The sequence below is a fragment of the Nanorana parkeri genome, unplaced genomic scaffold (assembly GCF_000935625.1).
Source record: "Nanorana parkeri isolate BGI_ZX_2015 unplaced genomic scaffold, ASM93562v1 scaffold67, whole genome shotgun sequence".
Classification (NCBI taxonomy): Eukaryota; Metazoa; Chordata; class Amphibia; order Anura; family Dicroglossidae; genus Nanorana; species Nanorana parkeri.
Genome location: NW_017306335.1, coordinates 1,318,454 through 1,338,541, shown reverse-complemented (window position 1 = coordinate 1,338,541; position 20,088 = coordinate 1,318,454). Strand labels below are relative to the sequence as shown.

Below are 20,088 nucleotides of genomic sequence, written 5' to 3'. Positions count from 1 at the left end.
CATGTCCCAGTTTATGCTTCTATTCGCCTGTCTTTTCATAAATAAAAAAAAAAAAAAAAAAAAAAAATCATGGTGTAAAAGGGTAAACGAAAAGTCAAAACTTTTGTATATCTTTGAATGTGGTCAGGTTAACCCTTTTGTGGCAGCAGGTCATTAGTGCCTTTAATGCCCAAAACAAAAATAGATTTATCAGTTAGGTTTTTTGCATGATCGATGTGTCCAGTGACTGCATGTAACCGTGCCATCTACAATTACATGCGGACTGCCTCTAACAAATGTGGCTGTTGTCACCGTGTCATTAACTTGAATAAGGATACCTGGGATTCCCGCCCCAGGAATCCGTATGTTCTTGCCGCAGGAATCCCAGCCTTAAAGTGACATTAAAGGCAAAAAAATGTTTCCCTCCCCCCATGTTAGTGTTAGCACTTACCTTAAATTATATCTCTTATTCCGATCTTCCTCTTCTTCTTTCCTGATGTTTTCAGCCTTCTCTCCAGCGGTGCGTCGGCTGTCCGATCCATCGCTGACTGCTCTGTCCCTCCGATCCAGCGATGTCTGCATACGGGTGCACGCGTCCATAGACTTACCTTGCGTCCCGTCGCCACGTCCCGGCCGAAAATGAGAACTGCGCATGCGCGCGCCCCAATATCCCCCACAGACTTACCTGCTCAGTGATCCAGCACTGTCCTTTTCTGGGTTAAATGAAGCCCAGCATCATTCAGCCAACTTCATGTGAGGCCAGGTCAGGTACACTTAGAGCTGAACTCTATTCAGATGTAAAAGACACTAATGAAAGTAGTAGTAAACTCTCCAACTTTCTTCAATAATTAATTTAGATCAGATGTAAAATTGCTCAGCCAAGCATTGCTTTACTTTTTTGCCCGAATACTTACAATCATCGTGTTTCTGAACAGCTGCTTCCAAATCTCTCGTCTCAGCTTCCCTAAACTTCCTGTCCAGTACAAGATCACAAGGGACAAAGCAGACTCCAGCAACTGTTCATCTACTAGCTTAGAGGAGGGAGGTGAGGGGGCCGGGTGGGAGGGGAGTAGTTTGATTTGCTGTGTGTTTGTGGAGACACACACAGCTTACTAGCACACACAAAGGTGGCTCCATAGGACCCTGCTTGAAAAAGTAGTCCCTTTTAAAACAGGAAGTCAGGACCAGTGCTCAGGAGACCAGCTGATTCTGCAGAAAACTAAAACTTCAAACGTCAAGGAGCAGCTACCATTGTAAGCGATTTCATCAGCATTTGAAACAGCTTAACCCCTTCATGACTGAGCTTGTTTTTAGTTTCTGTTCGTAAATGACTGACACACTTTTGACATTTTCGCTGTGTGATTCTTCCACGTCAGTAATATACTTTCTTACAAAGTGCACCCACACATATTATATATTGTTTTTTAGAGGACAGATAGGGCTACATATTTATATCACATATGTGTTTTGATTTGTAGTATTTTTTTTACAAAACCAGCACAGCTAAAAAAATGCAATAAATACATTCATTCATTTGTCCCTTATTTTATTTAATTTTTTACACATTTTTTTTTTTTTTACACTTTTCACAATTTTTTTTTACACTTTTCACTTTTTTTTAAACTTAAATTTTTCTCTCTCGATCTATACGAGTTGTCAGAATGCCGGCGGCAAAAGCCGGCATCTGTGTCCCTCTGCTTTGACTCTCAGACACCCGATATTAAGGTATCGGGTGTCTGAAAAAGGTTAACCCTTTCATTAATGAATGCCTCTGTAGTAAGGACATCCATTAATGAATGTTAAAAGCTGATTCTCAGCGTTAACAGCCCTCTAAAGCAGCAAATAACTCGTCACGTACAGTGTACGTGACAAGTCATTTGGTCCCTTTGTGGCTGGACGTACAGTGTACGTCTCCCGTCACGAAGGGGTTAAAATCCTTTTGACTTAAATATCACTTTAATGCAGCTCTGTATTCATTATTTCTTTTTTAAATGACCTTATAAATGCAAGCAGTGTAAGTGTCTGAAATTGGTAGCAGCTTCTTGTAGTCTCTGAGCTCAGACTGAGTGAAAGAGAAGCAGCACAAGGAGTCAGTTGGTTTATGTGCTGACGGAAGGAGTGACAGAGAAATGAGCTCATCACTGTGCTGCCTCTCCTCCGGTATCCAATCACAGACTGGGGTGGGTCTACGACAGCCTGGACCCAGGCTAACTGATGAATTATGATGGCTGTCAGACTGATGGCATCTAGTGTCGGAAAAGTACTGCTTGGGACAGCTCCAGGTTTAAGGTAAGCATTGCAGCTAAAGCTGGTTGTATTTTTATTTTACATTTTTTTAACTTTTTTGGGGGCTGGAATCCTTCTTTGTATGTAATATTTTATATCATGAATCCTTGTTTGTGAAAAAAATTATGCACATTGAAGCAGCCATATTTGCACATTCCATGTGCATGCTGTGCTCCCTGCTTAGAACAGTGGAAGTCTGTGGTTGGAGATAACCCCTGTAATTGATTATTGTAATGAGTCATTGTTTTACTTGCATATTCACAATTCCTTTTCAGGAAGGATGTTGATTGCACTGACTTGACTATCTATCGATGGGCATTTGTGCACTGCAAACTGGTTTTGCATTCCTTTGAAGCGCACGAAAGCCCATTGACAGAGGCCCAGAATCAAGGCATTGCAATCAACATCCTTCCTGAATCAATTATTCATTTTACCTCCACAGTGTTCAGTAGGGTTGAGGTCAGGGCTCTGTGCTGGCCACTTGAGTTCCTCCACACCACACTGATCAAACCATGTCTTTACGGAGCTGGCTTTGTACACAGGGGGAAAGTCATGCTGGAATAGAAAAAGGTCTTCACCAAACTGTTACCACAAGATTTCGGATGCCCACAATTGTCTAAAATGTATTTTTGCTGGCAGTGGCATTAACAGTACTCTTCACTGGAAACATCTGAACTCAATCATTTGGAGGGCGAGTTCACATACAGTAGTTTTGGCTATATATTGGTTGTAATGGCCAGGTGCCCATATACCTTTGGCTATATGTAAAGGGATGGGGTTTAATATTATGGAGGTAGTAGCCTAATGGAAAAAATGCGTTGCTTTATATCACCTTCCCAAAATACACTGACATCTTAAAGTATACGTAAAGACAAAACCTTTTTTCTTTAGTTTTGGATAGAGTGGAGACACGTTAGACCCTCTGTCCAGTTTGTATGGCTGTCCCCATTGGGGGAGATTGAGGGCCGGTTCACACCTAGACGACACCCCACTGCACTGCAATCGTGCACGATGCAGTGCGGTCAGGTGTGCACCGATCGCGCTGTGGGTGCCATTATTTTCCAATGTCACCCCAGTCGAGCTGCGTTGTTCAAGCACCCTTTTGTCTGCAATACACAAAGCGCGGCTGTTTTAGCACCACCCTGTGGGTGCCATTGGAAAATAATGGTACACACAGCGCGATCGGTGCACACCTGGGAGACTCCTGACCGCGCGGCAATCCACGCGGGATCGTGCACGATTGCCGCACGGTGGTGTGTCGCCTAGGTGTGCACCGGCCCTGACTGATTTGTCCAGGTGGCCATTGTCAAAGTTGTTTAGTATCGTTACCAGAAGGAAGAGGTATGGGGGAAATCTTTTAAGAGGGACACCTGTTCCAGTGGCAGCTGCCATAAAGGGGAATTTCTCTGACAGGAAGTAAAGGGAAATCTCCCCAACAGGACACAGCCAGCAAGTTTTTGCTATACATACAGATTATTATTATTATTCTTTCCTTCCTTCATTCTTTGTAGCGTATCATTCATTGCAGAATGTCAGGTAGTTTTTGGAATTCCCATTGATTTCTGTACTTACCCCAGAAAAGAGCAGATTCAGGGTAATTAGCTGGAACAACTGTACAGGTTATTATTGAAACAATTGGATGTGATAACACGCTGATCACAGCCTACGTTACTGCTGAGTGTCTTTATATGACAGCTGAATTAGTTTGGCTTGTACAATCCATGTACTGGAAGAAGAGGGAAGATCAGAGCCGGCGGCACCGCACTTACCCTTGCCTGCCCATTGCTTCCCTGCACTCAAATCTTGCCAGAGATTACCAATGTGCCGCAAACCGCAGAGTAATTACAATATGTTTTGTGTTTTTTACACTCGGTGCTGTGTTTTTGGCTGGACTCCCTGCTAACTCTGTCGGTACCAGGACTAAGCGCTCTCTCCCTCTTTCTCTCATTACAGTTCTGTCAGGCTCACTCCCAGCTGGCCCAGTACATGGAGCGATACAGGTATTCTCTATAATGATACTGTAATTGGCTCTGTAATCTGCTTCCTGTAACATGTTCATTTCCCCAGTTCTTTTCTTCCATTACTGAAGATGACAGCTCGCCGCTCGTGTTCCAGCTGCGATGGATAAGCTATTTTGTTTGCTGTGCACAAATGCTTGTCCTCCTGAATAACCTATTTGAAGTCGCTGCCTCACTGATGTCCTGCCAGCTTGCTAGGGCTGTGCTTAAACATACACACACTCGTGGAATACATTTGGCGGACATCTGGGGGGCCTGGAATGTAGGCGGCTCTTATGAGAAGATGGCATTAAAGTGTATGTAAACCATAAGGCTTGGCACACACCTTACAACCATCGCAAGACTTTTGTCTTGCGATGGTTGTAAGGTACTTAAAAAAACGTACGATCTGCCTATCTTGCATAGGCAGATCGTACTTGCGATGATCGCAAGCCACGCCCCCTGAGGGGCGGGCTTCCGATGACCGCAATGCCGAACGGGACACCGGCCCGTCCGGCTTTTATCTTATATGAAAATGCTACAGACCCGCCAAACATCGTACGATGCTCGGCGGGTTTTGAAACATGTCCGTAAGTTTAAAGTCGTGCGACCTTACAGTAGTAGAGGTCGCACGGCTTCCACACACCTTGCGATAATCGTACGATCGCGGGATTTCCTGCGATTATCGTAAGATGTGTGGGGACCTTAACAATGAACTTGTCTTATTAGGTCCCTTTTGGTTTAATCACTAAAGTACCAGCCTGTAACACTCCTCCATTACCATACTATGTTTCACTGCTGTGATAGTTTCATCAATTACATGGTCATGCAACATATAGCGTTTTTTTCATGGTATTTAATAACCACTGATTGTTCTTGTTTTTGTTATACTATATAAAGGAAAAAAAACAAACATTTTGAAAACAAAACCCGTCTCCATTACTTTCTGTTATAAAACATTTCAAATTATCATGTACAAACTCCCCAGAACAACCCCTTTTTGGAAAGTAGACATATCAAGGTGATCTTATTTTTTTGGGGGGGATTAGGAAACATGCTGGTACTGAGGTGGTTAAAACATGAAGCTTGGTAATAGTGCACTAGATACAGCACATTATTAAAAGAGAAGTATGGGGTAAGTGTTTTTCCCCATAGTTCTCTTTAGGGTCACAGGAGGACATATACTAGCATCCTCCCGTCACCCAAAGCTCAGTATAATCCGAGCTACAGCTCACGGTATACTGAGACCGCCTAGCCGGGACGGATCCCGATAATACTGTCAAGATCCACCCAGCTGCAGGAGTGACAGCTGGCTCTGCCTATCTAGAGACAGAGTCAGCTGTGCCCGCCCTCTTTTCCGTTCCGCCAGTCAGCGCTGGAGGATCAGAGCGGGGAGGGGGGGAATCCCTACAGGGACAGGATCGAGAAGTGAGCAAGTGACAGTATGTGTTTGCTCCCTTCCCAATCTACTGATCCGACCTGTGTCAGTTTCATTGTCATACGTCAGCTTGAACTATGAGGTGAGTGATTTTCACTCACCTCATAGTTCTCCTTTAATGTACAGGTCATACACAGAGGGGAGGGGGTGAAGAGGTTCATGTACAGGTCAAGGTCACATAGAGTGGTTAATGTGCAGGATAAGGGAGATGAAGAGTTAAAATACAGGTTACATAGAGATAGGAGGGAAATAAGATGTACAAGGCTGGGGGGAGCAGGAAGCTGATTTTCACTGGGTGTAAAAAGTAATTTAAGGCATTTCCTAGCCAAAATAAGTCACAAATCACAACCTGTGGGGATGAGGAACTATAAAGAGACTGAGACTTGAACTGGGCTAAAAACATATCGGTACTTCATTTATGTAGCTGTAGCCAAGTTTCAGCATGGTTTTTGGAAGATAAAAATAATGAACTAAATAAAACTTTTCTTTTTTCCTGAACCAGAAATCTTTCCTCTGCCAAGGACCTGGCCAGTTCATGTGTGCCACAATCACACGTGTTCCCATAGAGAAGCCGTACTTGTAACAGCCTCCAGCAGTCCCTCAGTGTATGGATTACCCGCGCAAATTTGCATTATGAAGTCTGCAAGTGAATTTTCCCTTAAAATAAAAAAGGCGCAATAAATGAAAGCAGGATGGACTTCAATATAAAGCCGGCCACACACAGACCTATAGATTATCTGCAGATTTTCTGTGGTCAGATGGAAAAAGTGCAACAGATTCCTCCATCTACGCTAAACTTTGTGGATGGAGGAATCTCCCACTGGGCCAGGCTTCAGTATCTTGCTAGTCGCCCCCACTGGCTCCCACAATACCTGAACAATGCCACCATCCAATCAGAGTGTTCAGGTGTTTTGTGAGCCAGCGGGGCCGCCTAGCAAGATACTGACGCTTGGCCCAGTGGAAGATTCCTCCATCCACACAGTTTAGCGTAGGTGGGGGAATTTGTTGCACTTTTTCCATCTGACCATAGAACATCTGCAGATAATCTATAGGTGTGTGGCCGGCTTCAGAAACATATAAGCACATTTGGTAGTAAATGAGGCGCACATAGAAGATAGACTGTACACTGCTAAATGTAGCCCCGTCTGGGATAGTAAAAGCTTATCCCTCATGGACGCCTCATAGGGTTGGCCATCGTTTGGAATGATGAATGCGTGAACATGTATTGGGTCGCCTTCTGTTCTCATTTTTCTGTGTTTCACAGGAGTCGCCTCAAAGCCAAAAACCTGATGTACATCAAACAGATTCTGTTTCTTCTGGAGAAGTTTGTGGGTGCGCTGGGAGGTGAGCTTCAACATGTTCTTTACTACAATCTCATTGAGATAATGTGTCTTCTCAGGGTCTTTTTATTTGACATTGTGAGCCCCATGGGAGTGTAGTTGTTTCTTGGGTTTTATACCCTTACAATTCTATTGTTTCGTCTTTATTAGTATTTAGTAATATACAGTGCATAGTGCATAGTGCATTCACAGCAGTGAACTGAGCTGTATGAGTCCTTGTGGGAAGGTAGCCTGTTACAAATCTAGAAGACATGTGCATAGTGTTGAGGCTGAAGGCCTCTTCAAAGTAGACCAAGCCTCTGATATATTTATTCTTGTCGGTTCTAATGTGTCAGTGTAACACTCCAGGTATTTATTCACTATCACTGAGCTTTTCTCCCCAGAAGGACCGTACCATCTTAGTGTAGGTCTCATCCAGGGTTACCACCTACTCCTTGGACTAAGGCTCTGGCTCAGAGTTTGCATAGTCATATAAATCCTGGTGCCTGTGCAGTTCTTGGCTGCGTTCCCAAATGTCTGACACAGATCAGCCCCTGCTGCAGGCTCTCACCTTGTGACTTGCAACAAAGTTACAGTGTTGCCGTCTGATCACTGGGGGAGAGGAAACTGAGGCTGTCTACAGTGGACTGATGGTATCATCTCAGGCTGGGCAAAGTCACTGGACTGATGCTTAAAGGAGAACTATGGGGTAATTGTTTTTCCCCATAGCTCTCTTTAGGGTCACGGGAGGACATATGCTAATCTCCTCCCATGACCCAAAGTTTAGTATATCGCGGGCTATTGCCGGCGATATACTGAGAGCGCCGCAGCTGGGATGGATCCCAACAATACTGTGGAGATCCACCGAGCTGCGTGAGTGACAGCTGGCTCTGCCTATCTAGAGACAGCCAGCTGTGCCCGCCCCCTCCCCCGTTTGTTCCTCCACTGAGCCCTGGAGGATCGGAGAGGGCAGGGGGTTATCCCTGCAGGGAGTAATTTTCAACTACCACCATTTTATTCTATAGGGTCTTGGCATTCAGAAAATATATAATGTTGGGGGGTTTTACGTCATTTTCAGGCCTAAAATGTGGAATATAACATGGGTGCAAAAATTGAAAAAAGGGCCTCAGTCATGAAGGGGTTAATGATAAAAGGCGGGGCTTTTCTGTTGCCATATTTTGTGATATGCCAGAAATGTATGAATGCGGCCTTGGAAAGTTACTAAAAGTCCACTTTAAAACTCTTAATTAGAACAAAATAATGGCTTGAACATTTTAGCTCATCCTTGCAATGTGGAGTAGCACTGGCACTTCAGCAGTGAACCCACACTGTGTCCATTCAGACAAAGTTAAATACTCCCTATTTAGGCTCCGCCTCGCTTTGTGGACCTTAAAATTGCTGTGTGAATTCATACACTGGGTTGAGGTTTACACAGGGCTGCACTCCCTTCTACTACAGACTCTTCACCTCCAATTGTGAGTTTGAGTTGTTGTAGGCGGTGAAGAGAGTCATGTGCTTCCCCCATACTAGGTTCTCCTGGGGCTTTCTTAGTGGGTAAAAGAGGTGGGCCGGGGAAAGCATGACAAGTGAGTATGAAATACGGGTTCACTTTTAGGAAAGATGATAAAATAATAGATTTATACAGAACAATTCTACATATGCTTCTAAATCTTCCAGCATACTCTCTTCATATGGTTCCTCGCTGCTAATTAGTGAATTATTAGAGCCTCTGTATATTAATACAAGCGGAAAACAGTTGTTACTAGCAAAGCCTACTTAGCTGCCATGCCGCCTGGCACCAAATACCTGGCAAGAGCATGCTGGAGCTCCTGGCGCAGGGGAAGCGCACAGCGAACAGTAGGATGTAAATTGGAATCCTCTAATCTTGCGGAGGGGGCGCAGCATGTTGTCAGTATGCATTTGGGGTTGACGCGACAGATGGTGGTTCCTGGAAGCCGGTGCACTGAGAACTGTTGCCATTTTCTGCAGATTGTGTTCTCGGGAACCTGCCATGGCTGTATTAGAGATTATACCTGATATTAAAGAAGTACAGCTGAGGTTTACCTGTTTCCTGGTGATATACATTTCTTAAAGTGGACACGGGCTCTAATAGTGAATTTTATAGGCAACATCTAAACATTTTATTTCTGCCAGTACCCTGAAAAATGTACCGTTTTGTCAGAGCACTCGCTGTCCTGATAAAATGATTTCATGACGGAATGCATAAATAAACTACAAGATGTGTTTACCTATTTACTCGAAGTTCCTATTTAAAGTGAAATGGTCATGATTGGGATGGGAAAGAATCTACATATAGTAAGCTCCCAGTTATCCGGCACCCACGGGGATCGGTAGTTTCTGGTTGTTTGAGAGTTAATAGTAACTCTCAAGCAACCACCCGCGGCGCCCTTCCCTCCCACGGCCCCATTCATCTGCCGGTTAGCTTCCGCACCCGACAGGTGAATGCCAGCAGCCAGGAATAATAGCCAGCCTGCTACTGGCTATTTCAAATTGCAATTGCAGGCTGGCTATTGTGCCCGCCCACTAAGCAGAGGAAGGGACTTGAGAGAACTTTATCTCTCAGGTGCGCTCCTCTACTCAATGGGCTGGATTTCAATAGCCAGCCTGCTATTGGCTATTGAAACCTCACCGCTGAGCTGATGAGCAGATCTGAAAGAGAAAGTTCTCTCTCGGGTCTGTTCCTCTGCTCAGTGGGCGGGTACAATAGCCAGCCTGCTGTTGGCTATTGCAATTTGAAAGACAATAGCAGGCTGGCTATTGAAACCCATTCTGCAGCCGACCACAGAAGTTTTTATCAAGCAACAGCAAAACAAAAAAGAGGATATATTATGTCCTCGATTTTTTTTTTTTTTCCCCGGTTGATTGAGAGTGCCAGTTGCTTAAATGCCGGATAATGGGGAGTTTACTATTTTCCTTTGTAAGTTGGTATAATTAGGTAATCTTATGGAATCTAGATCTTTACAGCCTTACTTAGCTTTATCAAAGCTGGCTATGCCACGCTATATTATTTTTGTTCAGCCTGCGGACTAAGGGCCAGTTCACACCACAAACTCTACATTCCTGTGTGTTCGGCCTCTGGAACGCAAGCCGGCCGTCTCCCTGCGTTCAGGGGTGGGAGGAGGCGTGGCTGCAGTGCCATTGACTTCAATGCCCTGCTCCTGGAACACAGGCACATTAAAGTCTGCGTTCCGTTCCAGTGCGATCTGCAAAAATACTACAAACACTATTTTTGCAGATAGCCCTGGACCGAAACACAGACACTAATGTGCCTGGGTTCTGGGTGTGGGTGATCGCACTGTGGGCAAGGGGCGTGGCTGCCACAATGCACTGCCACACCCCCTCCCACCCCTTAACGCAGTGAGCCGGCCGTCTTGCGTTCTGGAGACCGAACGCACTGCCATGCATAGTTTGTGCTGTCAACCGCCGCTCAACGAAAAAAATATAACAGTTTCTTCCATCCACGCTAAACAGAGTGTGGATGGATGAATCCCCCAATGTCACTGTTCAGCCAAAAATGTTCCCACCCACTGAACAAATTCATACAGTGTATGGCCAGCTTTACTTTGAGTCTTACGCTTCAGACTGAGAGTTACAGGTCACCCCACATCTAATAGTTTCTGCCCTGTCAACCACCTGACCTTCTTCATTGTTTACCAGCATCTAAGTGTGTAAGACAGCATCACAACCCATAGCCTTATAATTGAGATCAATGTAAAAAGAGAAAAATATGGGACCCTCAGAAGCTGGGAGACAGTGTGTGAGGTGAAGAAGTTGATTGGAAAGCAGCTTTCAGATGTTAGGTGATCTCTGCCACCTGACCGCTTTCAGCGGTATTTCCTGTTCTTTCTTATTGCATGTTATTCAATTATATAAACACATAGAGAAGGCGTGCTTCTGGGATAATGTATCTGTCATTATCATCTCCTCCCATTTACAGGTAATATCAAACAGAATCCAAACTTTCAAAAAGTTTCTCAAGACGGTGAGTGAGAAAACCATCAAGTGGATGTCAAATTGTCTGAGGAATGATTTGTAAGAAATGACTTCTTTTCCTACTGTTTATTTCTTTCAAACAAGCTCTTAAAGTAGACCTGAAGCCAAAACTTTATTTTAAATATCTCCAGGATTTCAAATGAACCCTTGCAGTGGGGCTTGTTTTGGTCAATTAACTAAAATAAATAAAATATACTTACCCGGTCCTTGGTCACGCCTGGCTGCTAGATCGGTCCGCGCAGCCTCTTCTCCCCTGGGCTCCAGTGGTTTAAGGACCTGTGATGCATCTAATGCAGATCAATTAGACGTGAGGACGCTGAGCGACATGCCACAGCCAGAGTGGAGAGAGAGGTGAGAGGTAGGACCGAGGATCAGGTGAGTGTATCTTTATTATATTTTCGCGATCTGGATGTGGTGTGAATGGGCCCTTAGACAGTTGTTCCCATAACAGGTTTTTTCACTGGTAAATGTTAGGGATGCACAGATCCTTTTCGAGTACCAGTGCAGATACTTGGCATTTTCATGAGAACTACCAGGGTTGCAGCAGTTGCAGCGCGGACCTGGCTCTGGGGCTCCACCAATGTCCTGAAATCATTAGTTGATATTGTTTTAGAAAATCTGTCGCATGACAAAAAACTAAAATGTATCAGTACTCGTACTCGCAAAACTGGTATCTGTGCATCCCTTATACAGTATATATTTATAAAAGCAAAATCATTAAAACAGAGATGTACAAATCCCAGGAGCTCCGTGTGCTCCTTACAAATGACAGCTGCCTCCTAACTTTTGAATTTTTCTCTAGTGTAGTCTTGGAGCTGGAAAAGTATCTGTACTTGTACTTGTACCGAGTACGGTACTTGGTATCGGTGGATCCCTAGTAAATGTCCCTTCTCTTGTTCTGGTGACAACTGTAAAATGTTAATTTGCAGTCACTTTCTGTGCAGATGACAGTGGTCTCTGGGAGAAATAGAGAAGGTGAATCTGGTGACGGTGGCGATAATGCACTTACGTATAAACCAAAGCATTCGTTTATGAACTGAATTGACATGCCATGTTCCTTCTTTAGGCACCACTCTGAAATCCATCAACGATTTCCTATTCTACAGTCAGGTAGATAACATCAACCTCTTCAAGGTAATTACATTTTAAAGGAATGATTTTGACAGGACCTCCGACTGTTTAAACACTTTCCACTTATAGAGGAAGATTGTTCATTAGTCTGCATCCCTCATCTCAATAACGTTCAGAAGACAGAGAAGGGCAGTGTAAAGTCAGAGCTGTGCAGGGACCTATTGGTGGCTAATTGAGGTTTAGCCATAGATGTCTGAGCAGTCCTGTGAGTCAGTGCCGTCCGTCCGTTTTTTTACTACGGGCGGACGGCAAGAGGTTAAGGGCCCATTCACACCATGTCCGGATCAGATGCGGTATGTTACATTTTACTTCCGCACCACAAATGCATCAAAGTGCATTTGTATGTGATTTTTGGGCTCTGTTCATGCCAGTCCAGTCCGTTCCAGTGCAGGAAAAAAATGCTGCATGTCACATTTTTCCTGCACTGGAACACACCCAAACGCATCACAAATGCACCGCACCGGGAATCGGGATTGCAACTGAAGCTATGACATGGAGCAGGAAGAGATTAATTTGCATAATGACATTACCCCCTTAAAAAAACTAAAAGAAAAACGCACTGCAACACATCACAAACGCACCGCGTTTGTGACGCTTGAAACGCTATCAGATCTGGTCCGGACATGGTGTGACAGGGCCCTAAAGCACTAGTCAGAAGCAGAAGAGACATAGACTGGGACAAACATATCCTATAAACAGTATTATACAAATCAGCTGTGAATGATATGGCAGTGACAGCAAAGCTGGCCATACGCAAATAGATCTAACAAATTCCCTGCTGCGGCTATTGTATTTTGACAGCTGATGCCCGCTCCTGTCAGAATACATGAACAGTGACTGGAGCTGATTGGCGGCAGTCATTGTTCATCTGAAAATGTTCGATCCAGCTCCTTCAACAAAAGTTTGAGTTAACCACTTGACAGAACCACGCAGTGTAAGAATTTTGGCTAATTCCCGTACTGTTTTGCCTTAGGCCCCCTTTTGCATTAATTTTACAGTGATGTGTTGCTATTAGGTGTCCACCATACACTGAGCGGCCAGATTATTATGACCACCTGACGTTTGTAGGCAAATTAGCTATAATTTTGCGCTGAAGTTGCTAGAGGACCAGACCATTATAAATAGGGAAGCAGGTTGTTTGCCACGACAGTAGAAGTGATTTTTTCTGACGATACGGGTAAACAACGCGATTTAACAGCCTTTGAACGTGGGATGATTGTTGGCGCTCGGAGCCATGGAGGGAGTATCAGCAAAACAGCAGAATTCGTTAAATGTTCAAGAGCAGCTGTTGTTAAAGTGTTTTAAAGACCGGACTGTCAGCCGAAAATCTGGGTCTGAACGTGCGAATTGTGGCCGTCAGCGACTAGTCAATGTTAGGGCAGAACGGAGACTGGCAAGACTGGTACAAGACAACAGAAGGGCAACAGTGCAGTGTCAGATTCCTCGCATCACCTTTCAACATCTCGTGGAGTCACGAGGCGGCCCAACGAAGTCATCTCGTGGAGTCACGAGGCGGCCCAACGAAGTCATCTCGTGGAGTCATCACATGGCCCAACGAAGTACTGATGGGGTGGTCATAATAATCTGGCCACTCAGTGTATTAGTGGAGGTGTAGGCTATCCCTGGGCAGCCCTTCCAGCACCTAGACCCCACCCCCTTATGACACCAACAATGTGATCCAGTGTTTAGAGGAAGGAGTGGGTGGAATATATCTGTTATGATGTCTAATAGGTTCTTGTGAAGCTGTAAAAACAGCGCTTAGGCACTCATGCATTTTTTTTTTGGACATGTTCTGTCACATTACACGGCACTTATGAATATTGTAAACTTTAGATTTTAAAGCTGAACGTCCGTCAAACAGCTAAATACACATATGAAAGGGATTGTTTTTACTTGTGAAAGGTCCATTATACGTAGTTTGCAATCTTGCCTTGTAGCTCTGGGGTCCTGGGTTTGCTTCCCACCAGGGTGGGTTCTAGATGGAACTTGTATATTATAACCCTTGTTCGCTTGCGGGTTTTCTCAGGTGGTCCAGTTCCTTCCTGCAACCCAAAAACCTACAGGAAAGTTAATACCATCCATAACGGACCCTAATATAAATGAGCTAGGGTCATTTGCCTGTAAAATGCTTTATGGTAACAATCTAATGCTTCCAATTTGTCGGCTTCATATAAAATGTAATGATAATAATTATAATAATCTGTCTTGGTCTGACTGCTGTGACCTGAAATATGATTGCATTTTATTACTGTTCTGCACAACCAGGATGAATTGCGTTAGATATAGGGCTCTGCAACGGGTCTTGGTCTCAATGTAGAAGTGAAATTTTCCATTAACCCTCAAAATGTCTTTAAATATGACTCGACTTGTCCTTGACTCCTTATTGATCATTTACTATAGCACTGTATTTATCTTGCCTGTCAGTTCAGCGTGGGTCACGTTCACATGTGTCCACCTGTCACATCACCTTTATTGCTCAATCATTCTTCTTTACACTGCCATAAATCTTTGTCTTCTGTGAGATTTTTTGGGGTGAAATAATAATTAAAGATGACATTCCTCTCTGTTTAGCACCTGTGTCCCTTAGTGATTTTTTTGAGTTTTGTTTTCTACTTAGGTGCAGAGGTACTGTGTGAGGAGTATGATCAGCCGGAAGGTAAGATAAGATAAGGCAGTACATGACTTTTCATCCAGTGCTGGTCATTCATTGTTATTAAAGGCTCCAATGGCTGACCATTCATAAGCAGCTAGACTATATGGCCAAAAGCTTATTAGCACCTGACCATCTTACCTTTATGAGGTTATTGGACATCCCATTCCAAAACATAGACATGTGATAGCTGACTGCACAACAGTACATGAACCCATTGCACTCCTGACTGCTTTTTCCATGTAGATAAGGTGGGTGCGACAGTGGTCGACGGATGGCAACTGTCTCTGCACAAAGAGAAGTATGGACCGCGGCACTCCAAATGCAAATCAAATGCGTCTGTTAATTGACGTAGATGCAGCAAATCACATTCAGTGCTGAGTGCACTCAATGCGATTTGCTGCATCTACATCCATAAACAGAGTGCCGTTGTCCATACTTCTCTTTGTAGCTGACTGGACAAATCACCCATTGACCTTAACAGCCTGCACTTTTCTGGGAAGACTTTCCACAAGGTTTTGGAGTGTGTCTGCACTTACTAAGCCAAATGGCATGTGTGAGGCCAGGTACTGATGTTGTTGGATGGAGCCAGCTTGCAACTGGCGCTCCGAATTATGTTCAGTCAGGCGGAGGTCAGGGCTCTGTGCAGCTCACTTAAGTTCCTCTTCACCAAACAGGTCATGTCTATATGGAGCTGGCTTTACACAGGGACACAATCATGCTGGAACTGGAAAAGGCCATCCCCAGGCTATTACCACTAGGTTAAAAATACACAATTGTCTAAAATACAGTATATTTGTATGGTGTCTCCTTCACCGGAAAGACCTGAAATCAGTCTTTTGGAGAGGTGGCTGCATACATTTGGTCCTATAGTGCATCTCTCCCAAGAATGATGTGTCCGTGGATATTTGCTCACCCTTGTGCAACCCATATCTCCAATATCTGGACCTTCGGCTATTCTTGCTTAGTGAAGAATTGCTTTTTGCTTTTATTTTCAATTCAGTTATTCGGCTTCATGGAGAAATTCAGAAGCTCAGAAGTCTGTGTTCCTATCAAGGAGAACCAAAAGGCTGGTGGCTTGCAGCAGTTTTTACAAAACCTTAACCAGAAGGGCCAGGCTGAAGGTAAGTCATAGGGCCTTAAATTGTATCTGTGGCTCATTAACTGGTCTCACCACTGTAAACACATGGATGCTAAAATCTGCTTGCTAGGGTTTATACACTTTGCACATCATCCTTGATCTTTGCATTTGCCCTGTACGTGCTTCGGAGCTACATTCCTTCATACTGCAGTTGCCGTGGCATAGGTGGAAGAATTATAATTGAACATAAATGTTGGAGAATTAACGTTATCTTTTCTATGTATCTATGCCAGCTGCAGAAATTCCTGAGGAGGGTGAAGAGAATAGACATCCTCGTACTGCGTCTCCGCTCATGCAAATTGAAGGCTTCCTGTCAGCATTAACTAATGCTAACCAAGATGGGCGAGTCATAATACAGCTGCAAGGTATATCCTGCTTTCTTGTCTATTTATTGGCTTTCAAGGGGGTTTCCTTAAAGGAGAACTATGGGGTTAAGGCTTTTCCCCATAGTTCTCCTTAGGGTAACGGGAGGACACAAACTAGCGTCCTCCCATCACCCTAGGCTCAGTATACTGCGAGCTGTAGCTCGCGGTATACTGAGACGCCGCAGTATACCGCGTGCTGCTGCTCGCGTTATACTGAGACGCCGCAGCTGAAGCGGATCCCGACAATTGTGCCGGGATCCGCCCAGCTGGGTGACTGACAGCTGGCTCTGCCTATCTAGAGGCAGAGCCAGCTGTACCCGGGAATCCAGCCCCTCCCCTGTCACGGCAGAGAGCCGTGACAGGATCGAGAGGTGAGCGAACGACGGTATGTGTTCGCTCACCTCCAGATCTACTGAGCCGACCTGTGACAGTCTCATTGTCACAGGTCGGCTAGAACTATGAGGTGAGTGAAAAGCACTCGCCTCATAGTTCTCCTTTTAAAAACTGACCCTCTGCCCCACATCCCCTACTTTCCCCAAATTATTCTGACATTCCATTTACCTGCTACTCATCTTTAACAGATGTGGTATTGACAAGAAAGCAGATTGGACTGTATGAACTGAACACAGTACAGGGCTCCCAAAAGCTTTTCTAGCTTGAAATGTTAAAGTCCTACTCTAGTCAAAATGTTTTTTTTTCCCGCCCATTAAGGAACACAGGAATTCAGAAACCTTTGGAGTTATACCGACAGTTATCCTCCTTCAGGAGATTTGGACACTTCAAAAACAAGAACAATTCTAGGCCAGCTGAGTAGAAACTACTACCAGCATGCCCCCTCCAATGTTTTTATGCTAGTGTCCTAGGAGGATGGACATCTTTTCTTTAACATTGCTAAAGAACCAACCAGTTTTTTCCCAGCACCTGCTTTTCCTTCATTGCTTTTTTTTTCAATGGACATGTCTGCTGGAGCTTTGCCTCTGCGATTGCAGTCCTCGTCAGCCTGGCATTTGGAGTACTGTGTCCAAATCACGCTGGACTGGACTTTGTGGGGATAGCCTGGAAGTGACCTTCGGGCACTGGGCATTTCCAGACTCCATTCTGGGAATAATGTTAGCTGTGGAACATTTTCCAGGTACAGAGACACTGACATTGCCCTTCCCACCCCACCTTAACAAGGTGCTTAGTATTGCAGTAGAACATATACTGTACCTGTCTTTAGGAGCCAGGAGTTTCTCCTTGACACAAATCCTGTCTTTCCTGCAGCTTAGTCTGGACCAGCATTTCAGACTCCGCACTATTAAGAGTCAGATTTCTGCCCTTTCTGTCCTGTTTCAGAGACTGCTGGCCTCTCACTCCTTGATTAAGGCCTTTGTACAGAGGCCCTTTATGTGCCTTCCCCCATCTGTTCCCCAGTGGCTCGGTGATACCTAAAGCAAGTTTTATCTGTGCTTCAGAAACCACTGTTTAAACCCATTAGAGACATTAATTTCTCCTCCACAAGGTAGTGTTTCTTGTAGCTATAATTTCTGAACTGGTGGTGTTGATGCTGCAAAATCTCGGTAGTACTTTGCTAAAAAAAAAGTGAGGTATACTGGTAGTAGGAGGGGTTAGACCCTGGGTTGGCCTACAGTGTTTTTGTCTGTATCCATACCTCCTGTAGGCAGCACTATAACATGAAGGTTAAAGACTTTGTGTATCCCTCAATGGACTCCAAGAAAAGGATTTTACAGTAAGTACAAAAATCATATTTACTTTTTAAACTTGGAGAGAGTGGGGAGAGTTAGAAATTCAGTATGATTTAATATGCTGCATGTCCTTGTTGAAATTTTCCCTTGTATCTTGTTCTGTCTGAATCTGTCACCTGGACAGAAAGGTGAAGGGAACTTGCCTACAACTATGACCCGTTCTATACCTTCCTTATCCTAACAGAATATATATTTTCATTAGTGTTTCCTGATTGAGGGATTTCCTCTTGCTTCCTTTGTGTCTAATGCCCATGAAATAGATACCCTTCACACACGAAGAGGGGGGACATTTTTACTTATTTTCTATTCCTGTCTGATGTCCATCAAGTAGACCAGAAGAGCGGAGAATCTCCTCACTTTCTGTTCTGCCTGATACCCATCAAATAGACAGTAAGAGGGGAGAATTTCCTCACTTCCTGTTCAGCCTGATGCCCATCAAGTAGACAATTCTGTCTATTTGATGGGCATCTGTTCGATAGCAGGAATGCAAACACAATTACTTTATTACCTTACATGAAGAGAAATGTGTCTGTCTTTGCAGGTACTGTGGCACACAGTAGCCTGAAATTTCTCATGTTAAATCCAGCTGTGCATTTTGCCGAAGTCCTGAAGGAGTGTCGTTCTGTCATCATCGCTGGAGGAACCATGCAGCCGGTGAGAAAGGGGGGGGGGGGGGTGTTTGCTTGAGAGTTACTAATAACTCTCAAGCAAACAGAAACTACAGTTATCCGGCCCCTGCCGATCACCGTAGGTGCCGGATAACTGGGCGCTTACTGTATATATTTTATGTTGCTTTTTTATGTCACACAATATTAGTGCAACTGTTTGTCAAACCCAAATTTTCAGTACAGAATACACTAATGTAATGTTAGTGCACACAAACAAAATATAATGGTAAAATATAAAATGAATGGTAAATATAATTAATTGTGAAATATAAACGATGAGGTTGCGCCGAGTAAATCGATACCAAACATGCCAAGCCTTAAAATTGTGTATGCCCGTGAAATGGCGACAAACCTTGGTATCCAAATTGTTTATAGGCGACAATTTAAAAGCCTTTTACAGGACATTATTTTAGAGCTAACTGTGAATTATGTCCCTACAGTATCCTCACTCTGGCATGGCACAATCGCCATTTTCGTTTGTAGGCGCACCTGACATGTATTTTAGTATATGTGGGGGCTGGGGACTTTACAAACTTTTTGTTTTGTGGTTTTTATATTTTGTTTTGTTACTTTAATGTTTTTACTTTTTGTTTTAAACGTGCCTCCCACTATTTGATAGCATATTAGATATGACAGATCCTCTTTAAAGGAGAATTATGAGGTGAGTGATTTTCACTCATCCTCATAGTTCTAGCCGACCTGTGACAATGAAACTGTCACAGGTCGGCTCAGTAGATTGGGAAGTGAGCGAACATATAATACATCTAAAAGCCAACAGTCTGCTATAGCAACCGGGAGTGTGTTTAACAAATGGTGCTGGTAGACAAGTGGTTAAGTGTGCATATTCAGATTGTTACAGAAGCCCATTCCCGACTGGTTCTCTTTAATTACAAATCTGTCAGCAAATTAAACCGTTCTGCATATGTGTTTCACCTTTGTGTTTAGTTGAAGTTTTTGGTCCCTTTTTTCTGAATACTAAACAATCCAATGTGCAGAAGGATGGAATTCATTTTCCATCCACATCACACAGCACCTGATGAGCCCGATTGTGGCGGGTTCTGGTACAGTCACAGTCAATCAGCCATACATTCACTGAAAAGGCTGCAAATGCCACATTCAAATTACCTAAAATGTCATTCTGCTTCCAGGGGATTGCACACTGATAGGATCAGGAGGGTGGGGGTTGTCTCCAGGGAGAGGTGGTCTGCATAATCCCTGAACTGTGATACATTTTATAACTCTCAATAGGCCATATAAGAATTCCTGAACAGCTGGACTACAGTCTGGGCGGACGATCTGCAGCGCTCGCTTCTGAACACTCCAAGAACTCCCCTAAGTGCTATTGGCTTCTAAAC

The 20,088-nt window shown here is 44.1% G+C and overlaps 1 protein-coding gene across 1 annotated transcript in view; it reads left to right on the top strand.

Moving 5' to 3' along the window:
* Window positions 1-20,088, top strand: part of DDX11 (DEAD/H-box helicase 11) — an 81,979-nt gene that overhangs the window by 46,287 nt on the left and 15,604 nt on the right. Inside the window, exons 10-17 of the mRNA XM_018576423.1 lie at window positions 4,219-4,265; window positions 6,965-7,044; window positions 10,978-11,022; window positions 12,100-12,167; window positions 14,782-14,820; window positions 15,818-15,938; window positions 16,189-16,320; window positions 18,607-18,719. Coding sequence (XP_018431925.1) covers window positions 4,219-4,265; window positions 6,965-7,044; window positions 10,978-11,022; window positions 12,100-12,167; window positions 14,782-14,820; window positions 15,818-15,938; window positions 16,189-16,320; window positions 18,607-18,719 — 645 coding nt within the window. The remainder of the gene's footprint in view (window positions 1-4,218; window positions 4,266-6,964; window positions 7,045-10,977; window positions 11,023-12,099; window positions 12,168-14,781; window positions 14,821-15,817; window positions 15,939-16,188; window positions 16,321-18,606; window positions 18,720-20,088) is intronic.